The 19048-nt window shown below is 40.6% G+C and overlaps 1 protein-coding gene across 3 annotated transcripts in view; it reads right to left on the bottom strand.

Annotated features, from left to right (window-relative positions):
- The window catches only part of MOSMO (modulator of smoothened), a 34216-nt gene that overhangs the window by 4047 nt on the left and 11121 nt on the right, over window positions 1–19048 (bottom strand). The window contains exons 2-4 of one of the 3 annotated variants that reach the window (XR_012625235.1): window positions 7769–7981; window positions 6805–6911; window positions 268–371 (exon numbers count right to left, since the gene is read on the bottom strand). Coding sequence is in view for 1 of the 3 variants with exons in the window: in XM_074840755.1 (XP_074696856.1) it covers window positions 7769–7981 (213 nt within the window). In the remaining 2 variants the exon portion in view is untranslated. The remainder of the gene's footprint in view (window positions 1–267; window positions 372–6804; window positions 6912–7768; window positions 7982–19048) is intronic. The other 2 variants (XR_012625234.1, XM_074840755.1) reach the window with 2 other exon arrangements.

Consider the following 19048-nt stretch of genomic DNA (forward strand, 5'->3'; position numbering starts at 1 on the left):
GAAGAGCTAAGATATTCCAGTACCTAACTTGCTTGAAATGACTGAGTAGGCTTTATCTCACTTTTAAAACATTCCTCATCTACTCCCAAGACTGAAAGACCCCCACTTTGACTGTAATTTCAGTCCTGCTCACTAGATCCTGAACTGTCTTTAAGAATAAAAATTTGGTGGATGTACTTCTACCACCATCCACAAGTTTAGTCACCAAGTTCATTACTTCTCCAGTTATTTTAGAGTCATTTTTCCCCAAAGTCAAGATAAACTAACATTCAACATTGAAGAAACTCCTTTTCTATAATCAGTTGCCTTTTTCCAACGGTAGTTGCCCTCTCCCATTCTTCCACATAAATTCCTTTTCTGTAAAAGTTTGGCTAAAAATAGAAAACACATAGATTGTCATTAGAGATTCTTTTAGATTAAAATATACCAGTTTCATAAAGTTATGTTTCCTTAAGTAATGAAATATCCTTAAGATTTTTCAGTGGAATACAAAGAAAGTTTTCTGATTTGGTTTAATCTAAGCTTCTTAGTGAAAAACTTCAAATTCAGACTCCATGAACAAAGAGAATCAAGCAATGAGGCTTTTTATTTCACCTGAACAGTTAGACTTATGTACATGGTTCATGTTTACAATTGACTCTGTGTGGATGTACAAAAAAGAAACCAGAACTCCTATTAAAACCATTCATTAGAATTACATTACGGATTTCACAGGCCTTTGGCTATCTATAATGACCAACATTCCTCACAGCACATTTCAGTACTCTGATCAAATCCAGGAGAGAACATCCAGTGTTGTAATCCTTCCCAGATGACAACTTCAGTGTCCCTGTAACATACCTTTGGATAAGGAACCCTGTGTAGTTTGAACATAGGGATATGCAGGGCTCTACTGTCCTGACCAAGGGAGTGACTTCCAAATATGGCTCCTCTAAGAGGCAAGACATTCTTCACAATAAAAAGGATTAGCTTTTGAATTGGTTTGATTGCATATACAAGAATATACACATTAGGGTTTTTATCAGTATTAGAATAATGCAGAATTTTATCTGATTCTACCAGTTCAGTCACTATTAGTGCTTTACTCTTATTTCACTTCTATGTATTTCAACTTTGTTTCAAACGTTATTTACTGTGCGTGGAACATATATGGGAATACCCATTCAGACAAATCTAAATTATATCTGGGGGGAGAGAGATCCCACCAACCCTACAAAGCCACATACCACCATCTCCTAACATGATGCACAGCTAACACTGAAGCCTCTCCTAGTCTTCAAAGTCTACCTATAAACTTAACCACATGAAAAAGAAAATTCAAGCCAAGTTACAATGCTCCTGCCTGAATAAAGTGCACTACATGCTAATTTTTTCAGCCTTCTCTTAGTTAACACAGACTTCTGCTTTTTGTTTGTTAGTAAGAGACACAGGTGCTTGTCTCCCCTTTCTCTTCTCCACCACTAGGAGACAGAACAAACTCTGGAGATGCTGTTCCCTGCTTGAGCTTCCCCATGTCAAACAAGCAACAGTACCAACCACTGGCAACAGTAACAGCCATCACCTTAATCACTGGTGTCTGCGCAAGTCAGCAGTGCTGCAGCTGCTTTTGTTTCCAAAGGTATGTAAAATAAATTCAGCAGCTTGCCCATCCCCTTTGGCCTACCAGAACAGTCTCTAGTCTTTCCAAACGAGGCAATGATGGGCTGGACCAACCTCAACATTTTTAAATGCACCTTCACTACTGCTCTTTCTGACAACATACAGGTGCTGCAGTTTATCCAGCTAGTCTTACACGCCCATACTAAAAATCTTTTTTTAATGGACTCCATGTGTATCCAAGACGAACAGTTTATCACATATTTTATATCTTAATGCTCAAAGCTTATGATTTGCATAGCACAGATCTCAGCTTTGAGGAAAAACCACTCACGTTCTATAGAAGAGACTAGTTATGGGCATGATGAATCTGAACGGGCATAAACTAAAAAGGCCGTTTTCACCAGGCAGGGTCCAGGCCCGCACACGAGCGGCTCTCCCTCTCCCAACAGGCGAAGCCCCGTTCACACCCTCGGCCCACGCGCAACCGCCGCCGGGTGCGGCCCGTCCCGTCGCTGGCAGCGCCGCGCGCGAACTACGCGGGCCGCTAGAGGGCGCTGGCGCCTCGCGCGCACGGCAACCGCGCCGGCGGGTTCTGCGGTGACGGGAAGGAAAAGGCGCCGCAAAACCCGTCTGGCAACGGCACAGTGCCGGCATCCCTGCTCCGCGCTACCTCGCGGGGCCATCTAGTCAAAGGAAACCAGAGAGCCGGCAGCCAGATGTTAAACATTAAATAATCTAGAAGGCTTTAATCTACATGATTATTGGTGCATGTAATTCCATGCACTACACAATCTAATCTTTAAAGAATGTTTCTCTTTTTTAAATTGTATCTTAACCAACAGCTGCTCCATCTGAGGAGAGAAAGCTCGGGTATGCGTTTCTTAGCAGGTCTGTATAAGCATAGAAGAGCTCATAGTGGTCCAGAAAATAGGGGTTGATGTGTGATTAGTAACGTAACATAAAATTAGTAACAGTTTGAACAATATTCTGAGGATAAGTCACATTATCATAACTCAGCATGCTTCCTATTACATCTAGTTTGTCCCTGATGAGCATTCCAGTTATCTACAAAGCTTCTGTTACATTTTAACAATAACACACTTAATAGGAAATAGCTTTAGCATTCTGAAAACAACCTGCACTTTCAAGATTAAATCTCCTTTGTTACATTCAAGAACTACACAGCTGGAAAAGTTCTTATGGCCTCATGGATATGGTTGAAGAATAGATCTTTATCCCTCTCTACTAAACCACTGTTCTCTGGGGTGTGCTGTACATACATGCACCGGAGCTCGCAGGTCTGAGACCTGCTAGTGGCACTGTACCGCCAAGGGGAGTGTGTGTCCAGCGTCTCCTTGTGTTCCTGCCTGAGACAGAAGGGTGCAGGTACCTCAACTCCCTCAGTTCACAGCAGGAGAAAAAATAAATTCTGCACATCCAGGCAGTGTGCAGAATGCTGATGTGCATATACATTTCAAACATTTACTGCAGAAGTAACCAGCCATCTCTTCTCTTCCAAATAACAGTGCACATGTTCTGCTGTCAGGGTGTCCAAGCAATTTTTCTTAGTGTGGTTTGAATTTTTAGTCTAATGAAATAGCAAATGAAAAACAGATTCATCAAAGTCTCTGTCAGATTAGGAAGCCTGAATTATGGTAAAGTTTTGCAAAGTCATCAAGAAAAGACTGCATGATAAATTTATTTTAAAAAAAAGAAACTGAGGAGAAAATCCAGACGTGAAGTGCTCAGTCAACTTAGTGTGTATTCTTTTAGAAAACTTTGTAAGCTAGAGGATAGGAATTTCTTATACAAGCTGTAGCCCAAATCTAACTCTTCATATCTGTTAGTATCAACTCAGTGAATTTCCAGCAACATTTCCAGCAACCCATAAAGAACTTCTCCCTCAAGAGTACTTGCTTATGATTTCAAATTCTCCCTCGGATAGGAAAACTTGCAGAAAAGATGCTTAGTGACTACAGTGTCTATTAACAAAAATAATTAGGTAACCAAGCACAATAATTTCTAGTCTGCTTCTGAATGGTGGCTGTCAAAAATATCTAGTTCCTTTAATTCTTTACCTTGAAATTATTGTGAGCATCCAATGACAACTTCCAAAAATCCAGGATACAGCATATAAAAAGAGGGAAAAAGTTATGGTCTAGTCTTTAGAGGGCTCATTGTAGTACCTACTTGCCTCTTTAGAGATGCATAACACAGAAAGCAGCACCAGGTGCAAATCTTTAATAACTCAAGCAGCACTTTACTCACTGGGGAGCACCAGGGACAGACGTTTGCAGCATAGCTACTGTTAGTTAAGAATGTGATTATCCTGCTCCATTTTTATTTGCATTCCAAAAAGCAAGTCCATTATACTCATGAACATTTAAATCCTCAAAGAGAATAACAGACTCTCTGGTAACTGCTCAAAAAAAGTAGAAATATGATTTTTCTGTCCAGCATCCCCTTCTTCGATATGTCTCAGAGAAGCACCCAATTCAGTGGCAGCAGAAACAGAATTAATTCCCTTTCTAGTTGTAGCAGATGGTAAGAGACCTGAATCTGTGTAAGATGTAAACAGAACTTGGGGGAGCTCTGTGAACTCCTGCAATAGCCAAGACTGTTATACATAAGACCACCTATATGGCCTCCGCAGAGAATAAGCTCTGAACATTGCTTCTAATTATGGAACCTAACAGTATCTGTTCTAAGGGCCATGGAAATCACACCGTGTGAGATTTACCATAGGGTTACCACATCCTATTTTCTAGAACAGAAGATGGCATAACAGGCACCCTGAAAAGGCAAAGGGTTTAGATAAATTTGAAGTAGGGCTAGCAAAAAAGGAGCCATTTCAGAGATATGGGAAACAATACCAAAGCCAGGTTACTTGTTCTGCTACCAACTTATGCCACTGGGCATAATTAGCGATGAAGTGGTATAAAAGCTGGGATGGTAATAGCCTGTTAGCTCACACCTGAGCAACAGGTAAATAATACCATGCAAAGGAATAGCTGATGAGATCTTCATCTGCTATCAACACACGAGGCACAACTATGAGTTTGCAAGGCCTCGTTCACTGAAGAAACACACAAAGACCTGGGCAGTGCACAAACGAACGCCAAGAAGGAATCTACTCTCCATTACATTGTATGAATTTGGCACTACAGTTAACAGGACTCAAACAGTAATGATAGTTTTGATAGTATCTATGCCCAAAATGACAATACCCATCACATCAGTAGAAATACCGTGATTCTTGAAAGACTCTTCTCTACAAAATGCAAAGGAAAACTTTTGCATTTGCCATTAGAAGACTTTTGTCACTCCTGCAGTATGAGCTGGAAGAGGGAAGTATCTCTCCTCTCCACAATGCTGTTTTGCAAAGAAGCCAGAAAGACATGTTTCTGTGCAGTAAACCCACCAATGGCTGGGAAAGGATGCAAACGCTGTGCTAGTAAATAATCTCTCAGGTGTATCCTTTTAGAAGTGTATATAGGAAAGAGAATTGACAGATCAAACTTTTGTCCTTCATGTGTCCCTTAGCTAAACAAGATAGACAACACCACTGTGAGCAAAAATTCATATTTATAGATGCACACCTGAAAAATCTGGAGTCATCCAAGATGACAAGACTACAAGCAAAAATTCCATGAAAAATACAAGCTATAAATTTATATATAAATTCCAGCATGAACTGGGCAAGAGTGACCTCTTACCAGGCTCTCCTTGCTGCTGTCAGAGTTGCAAGGAAAGGGCTGAGCATGAGAATTCCTTTGCCCTTAGATGATTTACTCTAGAGGAGCTGCCAGCCCCAGAAGCTGCCCTTGGCAGTCCCAGCAGACTTCCCTGCCTGCCTGGGATAGCATGTCCTCGGTTGTGTTCAGAAATTTCTGTGAGAAGAATATTTGCTAGCAGCCTGTACTAGGCTGCTGAGTCTTGAAATTGCTTGCAGAAGAGATGTAATACAACCATAAAGTGTTCCCTGCCCCCTTCTGATGAGTTACACATGTTTTCATCATACAGCCCTGGCACTTCACAGGAAGGACCTGTTCGTGGTATTCCAAGTTGATTCCATATGGCTACATATTTCCTAATACTAATCTACAAATAGATTACTAATTGCCATCCAATGAATCACAGAAGTCACTCTCCTCAACTTCTTGTAAAATAAAGAACTCTTCCTCCCATTCACTTCTTTTCCAAAAGTGACTTTTCTTACAATGGAGTTAAGCAATAAAATTTCCCATCATCATTGTTAACAGGAATGCAAAGGTCACAGAGTCATTATGTATTGGAGATGAATACCAAAGACATTGAATTTTAGAATTTTGGCAACACAGCGATCACATCTTAATAGAATTATGAATAATTCTGACTTGCAAAAGAACAAATTAATATGTTTCATTATTAAATATGTCATAACAAAAAGGCAAGTGCTGAAATAAAAGAATGTCCTTCTATATTTAGACTTCTAATAATGGACCTGTTGCAAGCTTAAAGAAATCTACAGAAAAAAAACAGCTTTAGGGTGTCAGATTTTTTGACTGAACTAACCACCACAGTTGTAGAAAACTAAAGATGCGGGGATGTGGCAATTTAAGATATTTTAAAAAACCCTTTAAAATATGTAAAGCCCAAAATACAATCTCTGAATTAAGAAAAAACCTCAGTAAACAAATCATGGTTTCAACTATTAACATATAGTACCCCCAAACCCCTCTTTACCCTAGAGATTTGACTTCAGCTCACCGTATGCATCTTAATTTTATATGTCATTTTGAGTTTAAATCCTCCCTGCATACATTAGATATACATGAAATACTTACAGATAAACAAGGGCACTGGAAAAGCTGGGATGGAATATTCAGTAATACTCATGTCTGCTATTTTAATCATTCACCGGAAAATAAATAAAAGTCAATCATAACAGATACAGCATTTCAATACCTCCATTGTCTGTAAGAGCTGCACTATTAATTTAATATGCTGTGTAGCAAATTTGTCAGAAGGATGGCTTTGATTGTACAAGTGCCTCAGTGAAGTACCTTTGTTGAAGCTGAGCACCTTTTTATATTATTCCCTCCCCCAAAACAAGGTTAAATCTCATTTATATTAGGTATCATTAGATGTCATAGAGTTCCATTAAACCTTATTTATACCTGTGTAAACCACAAACTTGCATTTTCTAGTTAGTGTTCACACTACCTTTAGTGGTATGTCATAATTCAAGTCAATTTAAAAGCCCTCAGGTTTTGAGCTTTTTCATGCTGTCATCCCCACCATTAAGGCACCATTTCACAGTTGGGCTAAGCCTGTAACACACACCAAGAAAAGGAAGTTTTAAAGTTATTCCCCTTACTCGTTACAGCTGTTTTTCTTTTGCAAGTAGCCATAGGATGTTTCCCTGTGCAGAAACACAGGACTGCTAGAGGAGGCTCGGCTGTGGGGAGTTATGCTGGTGCTCATATGGAGCAGAATCAAGGGAGACAGAAAAACACTATCACTCCTCCCTCCAGCTAAAGCACTGCTGCGGGTCACTTAACGGAAGCAAAAGTCTCAGTGCTGTGAAACACAGCAGATGCTCTGCAGTGGGCAATCCTCCTGCATAGCCAATTAGGATGCAGATATTCTGAATAAAACGCCGCTGTAAGCATGAAGCAGGACTGAACCAGCATCAACCCTGAATGAGGTATTCATGAGACACCTGAAGTAGGGATGGATTTCAGACTGTAGCAAGTCTCAGGTGCCTCCTCTTCCTAGGGGAGGGAACTTCAGTCATTCCATTCTGATAGGAGTAAGTCCTGGATATATGGGAGGGGGGAAGTATGAAAGACTATCACACACACAATTCAGGACTGACCTCTTCTATCCCTGCTCATTTTCTTAGGTCAATTAATGGCACTACCCAAAGAAGGTAAAGGAGTTGGGCCTTCCTTTCTCTCACCTTGGGCCCACAGACTATTAATCACTCTCTATTATAGTCACTTAAGATATCAACCCCTTGATTTTTGAAGAATTTTATTTTTCTCTCAGACATGGTATTTAAAGAGAAGGAATGTTTTGTCTAGTAAGAGCCCTAAGCACTGCTCCTTGACAACCCTGTAGTGTTATTTTAGACTCCACCAGTTTATCCTGCATACAGGTCAACTGTGTAGTTGAGGTCACTTACTTCCAGTGAAAGCTATCCAGCGGGCATATTTAGTAGCTTCTCTTCGCCAGTGGGAAGCCACCAGCAAACCACATGTGACAGTTAGTGAAATGATTCCCATAATGATGAAAAATAACGTAGTGACCCACTCAGGAGGCAGCCGTGGAGGAATACAGGTCCTGTCACGTCCATGGATGGTTTGACACTGTCGCACAAGGCCAACTGTGAGAGCACCTGAAAATACATAGCAGAGAGGCAAGTAAACTTTCAAAATCCTCTCTGAGGGGCGCTCAATTGCAAACCAAAGCTCAGAATTGTCCAAAAATAAGGGATTCTTTCTTTGATGAACCTTAATAAGCCTTTCAAACACAGAGGATGGGGGGGGGGTATGCTTTAAACATCTATCTTCATGTTCTTTCATCATACGCTTGCACAAGTTGAAGTGAGATGGCTGCAAGCTGTATCTGGTTGAGTGGCAATCAAGGTCTAATCAAAGGGATAAAGCACTCCTGTAAAGCCTGCCAATATCAGCTAAAGTGGTAGCTGAGTTGTATAGAGGATCACTCCCTCATCTGTGCAAGATGACATACTTTTATAATCTAACAAAATGAGCTGCAGCCTGCTCAAATGCCTTTAATTGTCTAATGCCTTTTTCCCTCATCTGTAAATACAGCTTTAATCTTCAAAGTCTTGCAGCAGAAACTGCATTTAATTCATACCAAGATTTTAAGAATAAATAAAAAAACCCCAGAATAACTCTTTAAAAGAGTCCCTCTATGCAAGGGACTGGTCAATCCTTTTGACAGCTAACAAGTTACTACACACACAAACTGAGATATCTACACAAAAAGATCTATAAAAAGATCCTAGAAGGAGGACAAGACTGGTAAGGGAACCAGAAAGTTTTACACAAAATGAGGTATTTTCTGTTAAATAATTAAAAAAAAAACCTGACTGAAAATCCAGTTCAGTGCTTTTGAGACTCATAAAAAAACCCTAGTAAGCTTTAATAGTTAAGTTCTCTTAACCCAAAATTAACATGCAAGATTAAAATCCATTTCTTCCAGTGTCTCTTAAACAAGTCCTATATTTCTCAATTTTGTCCCTTCTTCTGAACTCTTTTCCTAAATAATCACAATTGTCCTTTATCTAAATTAGGAGCAAGAAACAACAATGGACAATATTAGAGCCAACATCTTCCTCCACAAATTATTGTAAGCAAATATTGTTAGAGTTGGCCTGTTTAAAACAAAAAGAAGGCAACTTAGAAACAATTACAGTAAGATTTGGAAGCTTAGGTTTAGCATGTCTTTTGGAGGAAGAACAACTGTCATACTTTTTAGCTTCTTTTTGAAGAAAAAAAAGCATGAAACAAAGAAGCCAATAGTCAAAAGGGTAACCAGTCCTAGCATGCACCTCTTAGCACCCTGGAGCCAATTTCTACAAGTGTTCAGTCATGTCTGGTTACACCTCATCAATGAGTACCTGCAGAATAAGCTTCTGAGATTAGAATCATTGGGTTAAGAGTCAGAATATCATGTTTTATTAGATGTAGTGCTTCTGATACCTCCTAGAGTAAGAACAAAAACATTACTGAATCAGTTCTGTTGAAGCATTCCTGTAACCTTTGTTTAGACTAAAAATTTGTAGCCCTATTCAAATACATCCTTTTAATTACATATTCTTCAACTGAAAGATTCAGAGATGAATTTTCAGCCAAAAGTACAATCCTTTAAAAAAGTGTCAAAACAAAAAAAATTGCCATTTTCTACTCCAGATATACAGCAATAACACCATTGCTGTGCATCAGGATTACATAAAACTGAGCCACGCAATCTTGGGACAGCTCACACACCTGTACAGTACAGTTTTACATGAACTGCTTCTCAGTTGCTTTTTTGTAGCCTGCAATAATTTTCATTTTACACCAGCCGCTGGGGCAGAAGGGCACGTGTCCTTAAAAGTCAAGCTCCCTGAAACAATACGTACATTGCAGAACCTCGTACAAAACACTAAGTAGTTTCCTGTAGTTTGGGGATAAAGAGACTATTCACTGCAGTATCATAGAACAGAAAATTAATCCCTATCACTCTGCAAGACTAGGATTTAACAACAATTTTACTATACTTGCAGTGGAAGTCAGTTTTTTCTAAACTGCAATTCTAATGCAAAGAATGACTTCATAAAAATGACATCACACACTCAATAGATGTTTTCTGAATTCAGAGACCTCTCCTGAATTCAGTGGCAATAATTTAATGCATTTTTAACTTTGGCAAAAGCAACAGTGATAAGAATCACTGCACTGGACTCCATTCCATTTTGTGCGTTAACTGAAGAACAGTTGCTGTAGATGAGCATGTATTAGAAAGAGACACTAACTCATCTTTCAGATGCAATCTGCAGTTTATATTGAAGACATTTTTCTATTAACAAAAGCATATCTAACATGTCAGATTCAGAGAGGACCAAAGCTAAGCCCAGCAGTGCCCTATCTAGCAGAAACAGAAGAGAACTCCATCTTGAACTACTATTTTTCAGTGCAATTTTTTTGCTGTCCACATCTACTTCTCCAAAGGCTGCTTTTCTCAAAAAAACCTCCAGCAAACCCACAACTGAAAATGAAAAAAAAAGAGAACAAAAATCTCTTAATTGTAAGTACCAGGGTATCATCCCTTCTGAAGACACAAGGATAGCTGCAAGTAACAACTCGGAGCAGGGCTTCCTAAACATCATTTCTGGTACCCAAGTGTGTTGTTCCACTCTTTTTCTTCTGTTGTTCCACTTTTCTTCTTTTATTTTTTTTTTGTTTTGTTTTTTAAAATCAGAGTTTTGAAGCATCAGCAATTAAATTTCAGGATCTACCATTCTGAAGGAAAAACACTGAACTACTTTATGGTCATGCTTTTGCCAGCACATATTTAGTATTTTCTCCTAACTCTGCTTTGTGGATTACAAATTTGAAGGAGATATATTCCACATTCAAGGTTTTGAACCTTGAGTCTGCAGACTCTAGGGAGGCAAATGGAGGGCAAGACAAGGTCTGATAACTGTTTCTAAAGGTTTCACAAAGGTAACTGGGAGAAACAACCTCATTATGTGCTCATAAATTTAGTTAAAGTTCACTATACAGGAATACCTTACTTGTGTACATAAACTGGGCAGAAGGAAATTAAGCCTTATAGCTTGCTCCCATAGCGACAAATCTGTTGAATGCAGACTTCAAAAGAAGTCTCTGGTGCAGAAAAAGAGTATTTATTTGCCACAAAATTCAAAAGAAGAGTGGGTTTACACAGTATTTTATTGTCTTGGTCCTGTTCTGAAGCAATCAGGCAAACAGTTGCCTGGCAGCTGCTAACAAACTAAGTTGTTACAGAAAATCTTGTTTGACCTTATCTAGTCTATCACTGAAAGGAGGGACAGAGATACTGAATTGATCAGCCTCCTGCCTGTAGTCTGAGAATAGCCTAACAGTCCATCTCAAGCCAGTCACCAAGTTCCAAGAGGTTTTCAGTTGTTCCCTCAGAACAATTCCAGCATAATTGCTGAAAATCTAAGCACCTTACACAGGTATAGAACAAACAGCACAGCTAATGCTAGTAGATTAGGCAGCTTGAAGATGGATACGGCCCTAAAACATGTGCAGCAGAGTAACTACACCTGCCCATGCTCCACCTGCCAGTACCTGCACTGCACAGCCATCGGGAGCTGTAATTGGGACAACCTGGGGATACGGGGGGCTGCTCCCTTTCTTTCATATGCCTCTCCCTCTGTAGCTTCTGAGACTGGCATTATGCAGGTGAGTACAGCTAGTGCAAGAGGTGATTAGGATATATATTTCTAATTACTAAAAATGAGATTTAGCCTTGATCAAAACAGAGAATGCTGCACTGAGGAATGTCGGTAAAGAGGTCCTTAGTCTTTTCCAGTAAATCTATTCCCTAAAGTGCCACTGCACTTCAAACACATTAAACAACCTTCCAGTAGTGACAGTTTGACTATAACCACAACTCCAGTTCACATTAGTGAAAGATTTCATGATCATATTCCTACACTACCTCACCCAACTTGTCCAGACCACCAGTAATTTTCTGACAATGCGTATTTTTCCTCGAATCACTAATAAAAAGACTCTTTAACAAATACACCAACATTTGGGAGCATCACCTGTTTAACAATTGTTTCACAAAACCATAGAGGGAAAGAGGGGAAAAGGCACCAAACCAAAGAAAGGTAAGCCCTAGTTTTTCCCCTTTGCACAGATGTGTGGCTGCCACAGAGCCGACCCACAAGTCCCACTCCAGCCCTGTTGGTGCTGTGCCATCCCTCTCCCGTTTCCGTGGTAACTACAGAGCCACCAAGGAGGAATCACATGCTACTGAGAGAAACAAAGATTGCTGCAGCCCTTTCACTCCCCCACCTCTCCATCACTTCTGAATTATTAAAAGTGGCACAGCGATACCACGGCTGGAAAGCAGTAGCATAATAATGGCTATTCACTGTTCATCTATTCTTTCATTGCCAGAATATGTGGGATCAAGCGTGCCAGATGGACAAAGGAGAAGTGCCACTGCTGTGAAGAGCTTACCACAGCATAAGAAGCAACTAATATGGTAAAAGCATGATGCAGTGAATGATATGGGGCTCAAACATTAGAAGGTCACAGAGCTCAGCAGTTGCGCTGTCTCATGAACATGTACAAATGCTCAAAACTGCTCCTGCTCATACAGCGTGGGGTACCTGCTCCTCCTCTGTCCTCCCCTACTGTCCCCACCTGAAAATGTCCTTACTCTTTCCCTTCAGTTTAGAGAAAATGCTATTCCTTGGGTTTAAATGCATCTGCAACCCTTTATATTCCTTGACAACAGCTTCCTCACTTTTATCTTCCATGTATCAACCACATCCTTAGCCAAATGTTTATTACCAACATCAAATAAACATTGCGGGCCAATATGCCTAGTGAGGAGGTTGAAACATTCAACCACTCCCAGACAGCCCACCCGCCCTCCCTCCCTTGCTGTCCTGATGAGATGGTGTGCTTCTGATAGAAATGCCAGTTGTGACTGCCAGACGATTTCTGCTCAAACAAGATATTTTAGTGTGCTGAGGACTTGTCCAACCATCTTTGCTAAGTGAAGAGCACAGTTTGCAGGGTTCCTAATGACGTGTTGGTGACATAAATCTTAGAGCGCCACCAATGTGGCAAGGACACTGATAAGTTTTATGTTTTAGTAATGAGCACAGTACATGGAGCTATGTTATCTGGGCACACTAAAACATTCATTGCTGCTGGTTAGGTAACAGTCTCATGCCAGAGAACGACGCATGTAAAGTAAGGGCAGCTCAGTTAAGCCATTCCCTGTAACTCATATTGGGCCACAGACAAAGACAGGAGGAATTGAAGCTGTTCTTGGAAAGTTTCTAAGTTTTAGCCAATTAATAAACTTGAATGGAAAAAGGTCTAGGTCCATCTAAGAGGAGGAACAGGCTGCAGCTGTAGCTTCCTACCCAATCCAAGTGGAAACTTCAAAGGTCTAAAGAGAATGAAGTGATTTGGTCATGGCAGATTAATTGCCTCTAGCAGTGTTAAGGATAACCATCAAGTTGACTTTGGCCACCTTGCCTTTAACATGTCTGCTGCTCCTTGCCTGCAATCAAGCCTCTCTAACAGAAGACCGCTTTCAAAGTGAGCGAAGCATAGCCGAGGAATTCCTGAGAGGAATAAACAACAAGGCATGGTAAGAATAGTTCCAATGCAACTGCCCATAACAGCAAACAAGGAGGCGGTATTTCCAAGAAGAAAATTTTTCAAATTCATCCAAAGAATCTGGCAGTTTAAGTGGGAAGTATCCGAGTCTTACATACGGAACTTATTTTCCTGCAATGGGCACTTTAAGTGATGTTACTATACAATGAGGTAAGAAAGAATTACTTATTTAGGTTTATTTATATGTATTTTGTTTTGGGGAAAATTTCTATCAATTCTATATTCCAGGTTTTAGTTCCTTGGAAACAATACTCTCCCCTCTGCCTTTCCCAAAATCCAGGCGACTGACACTACTGATCCTTCCCTGCCATAGCCTGGGAGGTACTCCAGGGTGCATATAGTTAGTTCTACTTATTCTAGTGAAAAACCCCGTCAGAAATCGACCCCTGTATCCTCTCTTATGAGGAGATTAGTCATACTTAAGAGTAAGCAGTGCAGAAGGTTAGAGGAAAAGCTATGCTTTTGCTGGATATGCACCACCTCTGGTGTGAAGAGGACAAAGCTACAGTATCCTGCTAGTTTGCAAAGCACTTCAAAACCAGGGAGGAAAAAAGGATTAACAGCGCTGGGGAAGATCTCTTGATTCTAAAAGGCCTGGTCCATGTTGTAATAGTTAAACAGAATAGCAGGGTCTCTGTATGTAAGGTCCCACTGAATGATGCCCACAGGGCACACAGCTCATAGAAATTTTTTGTATCTACAACTGCTCAGAATTACAGCCTTGTAAAAGGAAACGCAGTTAGTCCTCATCTAAATTTTCTGCCATTGACCCATTAAAGCAATTTTAAAATGTTTACAGCCTCAAATAATGTCATATCTGAGCACTTTGTAAAACAGCACATACACATAATTAACTGCAGCTAAGTAAATATACGCAAGTCAAGCACACTTTCCTCTGCTTTTTTGCTTAGGTCATTGTTGTAGGACAATACAATAACTGGATTATACCTTGTCCTGGGTTTGAGTGAGTGGCGGGGTATTTGGTAGCAGGGGAGGGGGCTACAGCAGTGGCCCCCTGTAAGAAGCTTCTTGAGGCTCCCCCCGCTCCAAGTCGGACCTGCCTTTGCACCAAGGCCAAGCCAATTCACTGCACCTCTGCAGTAACTTATTTAAGAAGGGGGACCTGGGAGGAGTTGTGAGGAGAACGTCTGTGCAAACACTGAGGCCAGTGGCAGAATGGAGAAGGAAGGGGGGGAGGTGCACTGGTGCAGAGAGCCCCCCTGTATTCCCTGGTGAGAGGGCAGGGCTGGGCTGCCCCCGCCGCCACCTATGGAGATCTACAGTGGAGCAGATGCTGACCTGCGGTCTGTGGGGGGCCCCATGCTGGAGCAGGTGACTGCGCCTGAAGAAGGCCGGGACTCTGTGGGAAGAAGGCCCCGCTGTTGTAGTTCGGCACTGGGAGGATTGCAGCACGCACAGGTGACCCAGGCCGGAGCAGCTAGGGAAACGCTGCAGCCCGTGGGAGGGACTCATGTTGGAGAAAGTTTGTGGAGGACTGTCTCCTGTGAGAGAGGGACTGTGCTGGAGCAGGGGAAGAATGCCAGAAGTTCCAGCCCCACTGAGGTGGAAGAAGCGGCAGGACTGACTGCACCCCCCATTCCTTGCCCCCTGTGCTGCTGGGGGGCAGGAGGTAGATATCGAGAGCAAAGCTGAGCCCAGGAAGAAGGGAGGGGTGGGGAGAAGGTGTTTTTAAGATAATGTAATGCTTCTCACTGTCCCATTCTGTCCATTAAGTGTTGTTGTTGTTAGTGTCTCTATTAAATTTATGTTCTTTTTTTCTTCCCCTAACGAATCTGCCTTTTGCCCGTGACCATAATGGGTGAGTCATCCCTCCCTGTCCTTATCTCAATTTCTGAGCCTTTTGCTTTACTTTCTCCTTCCCAGAGCTGGGGGGGGAAGGAGGGGATGAGCAGCTGCATGGTGTTCAGTTGCTCTCTGAGCAAAAACCACTGAGCCTTTTGCTTTATTTTCTCCTTCTCAGCATTGGAGAGGAAGAGGGGAATGTGTGGCAGCATGGTGCTCAGATGCTCTCTGAGCTCAAACCACGACAGACCTAAATAACTATAAAGGGTACATAAAAAGATCAAAATATAAGACAGGATCAACTACCAGTTTCCAATCAGGTATGAGAATACCGTATCTGTTACTGTTCTTACATAAATAATTACTACTTATGTGAGGGATGGCGGTAGTTTGAATAGATGCTCTTTAGCACTTATGCCACTAAAATAACTTCGAGGTTACCATGCAAGTACAGTGTTGAGGATGTGGCATGCCAGATTGATTCTTTTACTGCGGATATTCCACTATGTTGTTCAGTTAGTAGATTAAGAGGCAACCAAGTTCAGACTTACTAAGATTTATGAATGTTAAAGGATGATTTAGAGAAAGGCTTAAAAGAATAGGAGGATTAACTACAAAGGCACAGAACATAAAAGAGTTCAAAACAAAGGGTTTATTATCTTTCCTGTCCTTTGTATACCTGATCTTATATTTTTGGCATTCACTCTGGTTTGTCTCTCAAATCATCTAATAGGTATTATAACCCTGGAAGAAAAGCTTTCGAGTTTCTCACTCTGAACCAGACCAGATGCAAGATCAATTCATATGCCCACTGGATTATTTATCGGTACGAAACAAACACCTAAAAAGTATTTATACAATGTTAAAAGATCAGTTTTGATAAAGACCTAGATTTACTTGCAAAGTCCTTGCTATATCTAGAGTGCATCTTTTAAGAGCAATTCAAGTCAATACTGCAAGATAGAGCATGTTATTATATAAGCTGCTATTTCTCTTCTACTCCATTTATCCCCTTCTCTGAAATCAGAACGTGCTTTCCCTTTCAAACCAACTTTGAAATACACCATCCTTCTTGCTCTAGAGGTCTAAAGTGCATTTCCTTGTTTCAGGAACTAAGTGACTTTCTTAAAAATACTCATATTGGCAACAATAGGGGAGGTAACATCCCTAGCTTCAAATCCAGCTTATGCTTGCTATGAGGAACCTACCAATTGAGTTCTATTTAACAATATAATGTCCATAGAATTTAATTTATTAGGTACCATTTCTGGCACTCTTTAGAACTCCCAAGCTTACTGGCTTTTAAACAGAAGAATGCTAATTTTTAAAGTCTAAACTCAATGTTAAAAGAGTTGTGGTATATTAGAAGAAAAGCCTGCCTTGCTGCTGAAGACCATCTGGTGACTGACTTGTCTCAAAAGTTTTCAATTCAGTGTTTGTATCATGCCTAATTCAAACCAAATCCCCCCTCCACAAAAACCACAGTCTTCTTCCTCCCTCCTCCCACCCCCAAAAAGGAAAGAAATCAGGAGCCATCTATTGGGAAAGATCCTTCTGACTTACATGTATTAGAAAAGTTTATTACTACAGATGACAATCGTTACGATATGAGTTGTAAGTGATGTTTAAATTGCAGTCATTTGGATGAATAAAAAGAAAATTTATTTCTGAATTCCAACGTACAAGTTTCAGTGCCATGCTACTTGCGTATTGGGGTGGGTTTTTTTAATGTTTGTTTTATGTTTTGTCCTTTTTCTCTTTTTTAATAGACTAGATGGACCACCACACACTGAAAGAGCTATCCTCAGGCAACAACACAGGAACAACTCTCCTGAGGACATAACAAAGGCTCTGTGTGTTCTCACGTATCAGAGCCAAGAAATCTGCCCACGCTGAAGGTATTCTTTCCTACTTCAGAAGACAGCATTAATTAAATGTTGGTAAACAGGATCTCTAATAAGTTGCATCCTTCTGGTTGTTTATTTTCTGACACTAAGCATTTTCACAATAGGATAATGGTGTCAGTGCCTAGAATCTTTACAGTTTCTGAAGTGGCATGGGCCTGGAAAAAAGAGAGAACTTTAAAAACACAAACAAAAAAGAAGAATGTTTTACCTTAAAAACAAAGAAAAAAATCCATAGTTATTTCCATTTTTCCCCAAAACAAAATAGAGCTACTCAAATTTGACAAAATTCATTGCCTAAAAAAAGAAAAATTAAAGGCAGTGTCAATATTTAAAAGTGGTTTTTCTAGTCAGCTACACCAGTTTTATGCCATATGTTCAGTTGAAAGCCAGAAGCTATGACACCTACAGCTGTTCTGCCATTTAACGTCTGATGAGCTTGTGTTCTTTTTAAGAGTTATATTTGGCTTCAGACAGAGCTGTAAAATGATACCTCTCCATCCAATACACAACACAACCCTATCCCAACCTTCACAGAAATGGTCTGCTAATCACTTCACAACTGTATAGTTGATGTGCAGGCTCTTGGAGGCTGCCCAACATCTACAGGAGCCAGCGATGTGAGCTGGCCAGGCTGAGTCAGTAATGGCAGCACCATGTGATACAAACACAACACAACCAGCAAGAACACAGAAAGTCTGGATCTTCACAGTTTAGTGAATCACCTTCCACATAGGTGTCTTATAAGGTGGTCTGTGCAGTAACTAGACTTCAGAGTTGTCCCTTTCTAACTCCTGAGTCAGTTGAGTTCCAAACTTAACAGACATCCAAGCAGATCAGGACGGATATACGAAAACCCCCAAATCACACCAAGTAAAGTATCCTATTGTTCTCTCTCTAGTCATGAAAACAAAGTATCTGTCAACCTTCCTGGTTACAGTCTAAAGCCATTTCTTTGGCCTAGTGACAAAGGCATTCAAGGGTACGGAGATAATTCAGGTTCTGGCCCTGCCCTGAAATTGCTTGTGCATTTTATCAAATGAAGTTAAGGAGGAATAACGATCATCTTCCTCTGTCAGCTGTACTGTTGTGCTTTGCACTGATCGCAGCTTGTGTCAGACATGCTCCAAGGACACCCACTGATCTGGCTCTTCCACGGCCTTATGAATCACCCAGTGGTGTAAGGTGAAAAGAGAAGTGTTGAAATGCCTTTTGGCATTTATATGGTTAGAAGCATATTTGCAAATTTTAGGTGTCTGTTCTGCAAACCCTCAGCCTAAATACACCTTATGTGCTTGAATGCTTTCTTACAGCTGAGGCTAACTTTCTCCTGGTCCACTGCTGAGAGCAAATTTTAGGCCCAGATTGCCAGAAACTACAACAGACCTCACTAAATAACGAACAAAATATTCAAAAAGCAAGTAAAACGTACTAACAATTTGGTGGCAATTTCTTTAAATCACGTAACTGATGGCAGGACTGCATTTACAGCAATGAGGACATGAAAAGGCAAGTTTGCAGGTAGAAGTAATACCTTTTATTAGAACAAATAGAATAATTAGAAAGATTAAGCACATTTCGGGTCTTGCAAGCCCTTCCTTGGACACACAGGTTTTCCCCACTCTACTGTGGATATAAAAGATACTATCTCTGTCTACTAGACTTGCTTTATTCCATAAGGCACCTTTGTCAATTGAAAAATGGCACCTAAATGTCCCAAGATGTATTTCATTGCAACTAGAGTAATATTTCAAGTAGAATAAAAGCTAACCTTAGTTTTTATTCCTAAAGGCACTTTTTAACTGTTGCCAAATCTGTATATGACAT

The sequence above is a fragment of the Strix aluco genome, chromosome 15 (genome assembly GCF_031877795.1).
Source record: "Strix aluco isolate bStrAlu1 chromosome 15, bStrAlu1.hap1, whole genome shotgun sequence".
NCBI classification, from domain to species: domain Eukaryota; kingdom Metazoa; phylum Chordata; class Aves; order Strigiformes; family Strigidae; genus Strix; species Strix aluco.